General features: G+C 56.5%; 1 protein-coding gene across 1 annotated transcript in view; it reads right to left on the reverse strand.

Moving 5' to 3' along the window:
* LOC101780021 overlaps positions 1-1,581 on the reverse strand; it is a 3,946-nt gene extending 2,365 nt beyond the window's left edge. The window contains exons 1-2 of the mRNA XM_004970527.3: positions 729-1,581; positions 76-610 (exon numbers count right to left, since the gene is read on the reverse strand). Coding sequence (XP_004970584.1) covers positions 76-596 — 521 coding nt within the window. The 5' untranslated portion in view covers positions 597-610; positions 729-1,581. The remainder of the gene's footprint in view (positions 1-75; positions 611-728) is intronic.
* Between the last annotated feature and the right edge of the window lie 355 nt (positions 1,582-1,936).

The following is a 1,936-nucleotide window of genomic DNA, read 5'->3' on the forward strand; positions in this document are numbered from 1 at the left end:
CAGACTGTAAACTTGCTTGACATGTAATGGCAATCATGCAAAGCGATTTGTGTATGGAAATAGCAGCTGGTGGACTTACTGTTGCCTCTGATCTTGAACCAGGTCTCCGCGCACTGTTTGTGGGCGCGGGAGAGGTCGTTCTTGCAGGAGCAACCGAGCACGATGCCGGCGCCGGACTCGGCGGCGGCGCTGTCAAGACCGAGGTGGCAGATGCGGCAGTTCCTCTCGGCCTTGTCCGGGCTAGCCTTGGTGATCTCGGCCAGCCCCGCCTCCAGGTCGACGACGTCGTCCAGCGAGCACTCCGACACACACGACTTCCTGGGACGCTCGGCCGCGCCCCCGCCGCCGGCACTGGCGCCGGCGTCGCAGCCGATGGACGCGGGCGTGGAGGCGGAGCCCTGCCGGGAGTGCGAGTGCCAGGACCGGTCCTCGGCGTCGGAGAAGCGCTGGCTCCGCTCCTCCTCGTTCGAGCTCTCCTCCGCGAGCCGCCGCCCGCTGCCGCTCGCGCGGCCCCGCTCCACGCCAGGCTCGACGGTGGTGGTGGCGGCGGCGGCGGCGGCGGCGGTGATCGCCGATTGCTCGCTGTCGTTCACCATGGCCACCAAGAAACCTACGGAACGAATTCGAGGAACGGAAAGGAATCACTCAGATTGCCCACGCATCTACTCCCGGCCGGAGCAAATTGGGAAGGGAGCAAACAAGAAACGCCGAAAGCGCGCAGTAAATACCACTCCCGCAGGTCACCCGAATCGGCGTCCAAGAAACCAAACGGGAATCCTCAGCTCAATGCGGCCGATCACGGGAAGAAGCCAGGCAGCAAAAAAGTCCAGAGCGGGTGGAGGCTACACGCCTACACGCTACAGAGAATTGGAAAAACGGAGGTCGCTGAAAGATTGGTTTTTCAAGTGACCCCTCGAAGATCCATAGCCGTGGACCGCGGCAGATAAAACAAAACAGAAGAGGCGAGGAGAGAGGGAAGCGGAAGGAGTAAGGTTGCTCTACACTTCGGCACTTCCGTGGTGGGCGGAAGAGAGAAGGGGAAAGAAAAGACTTCGCCGTGGCTGTTGTCGGGGAAGGGAAGAGAGCAGGCGGGAGAGGAGAAGAGAGGGAGCCGGGATGGAGTGGGGACGTGGAGTAGACGAGTTGTACAAGGGGCGAGACTGTCATGTGAGGTGCTTGGGAGTCAGCAACAAGCCAGCGATCGTTCATCAACTCTAATCCGGTGGTACGAAATGGTCACTACTCCGTACTCACTAGTCTAGTGCTGGCACCCACAACTACGACAACAGCAGCAGCAGTAGGTGGTTGCATGAATGAGCACACGACATTACCAGTACCAGGCCGTGCAACTGATTACCGACGAACATGAGAACATCATCAGGTGATGTATCCGGGTACGTTTGTCGGTAACCAGCAATCACTAACCAGCGGCGTCGTACGGTACAATTCATGGCCTGAACAGCGAATTTGGTGTCGAATTCTAAAATCTCTCTGAAGCCCCTTGCCCCCGTGATGGCTTGATGATCCAACAGTTCAACAACCGGCGAGACCCAAAGACACACATCACGCAGCACGGCCGGCTGTTGGAAGGCACGAAAGGAACACCCCCACGGAGTCCATGGCACCAAAACACCACGGCGAGCTAATAAAACGCCATCGCCCGCTCGAGCATGGCGTCCGTTCCGCCGCATGCGCCAGCTTTGAGCGAGGGTGACAGGTAATTAGGGGTGTTTGGTTCCTTTGCTTATTTTTAGCACGTGTCACATCGAATGTTTAGATACTAATAAGGAGTATTAAATGTAGACTATTTACAAAACCCATTACATAAGTGGAGACTAAACGGCGAGATGAATCTATTAAGCCTAATTAATCCATCATTAGCAAATGTTTAATGTAGCAACACATTATCAAATCATGGACCAATTAGGCTTAATAG

Source organism: Setaria italica, chromosome V (assembly GCF_000263155.2).
Source record: "Setaria italica strain Yugu1 chromosome V, Setaria_italica_v2.0, whole genome shotgun sequence".
NCBI lineage: Eukaryota > Viridiplantae > Streptophyta > Magnoliopsida > Poales > Poaceae > Setaria > Setaria italica.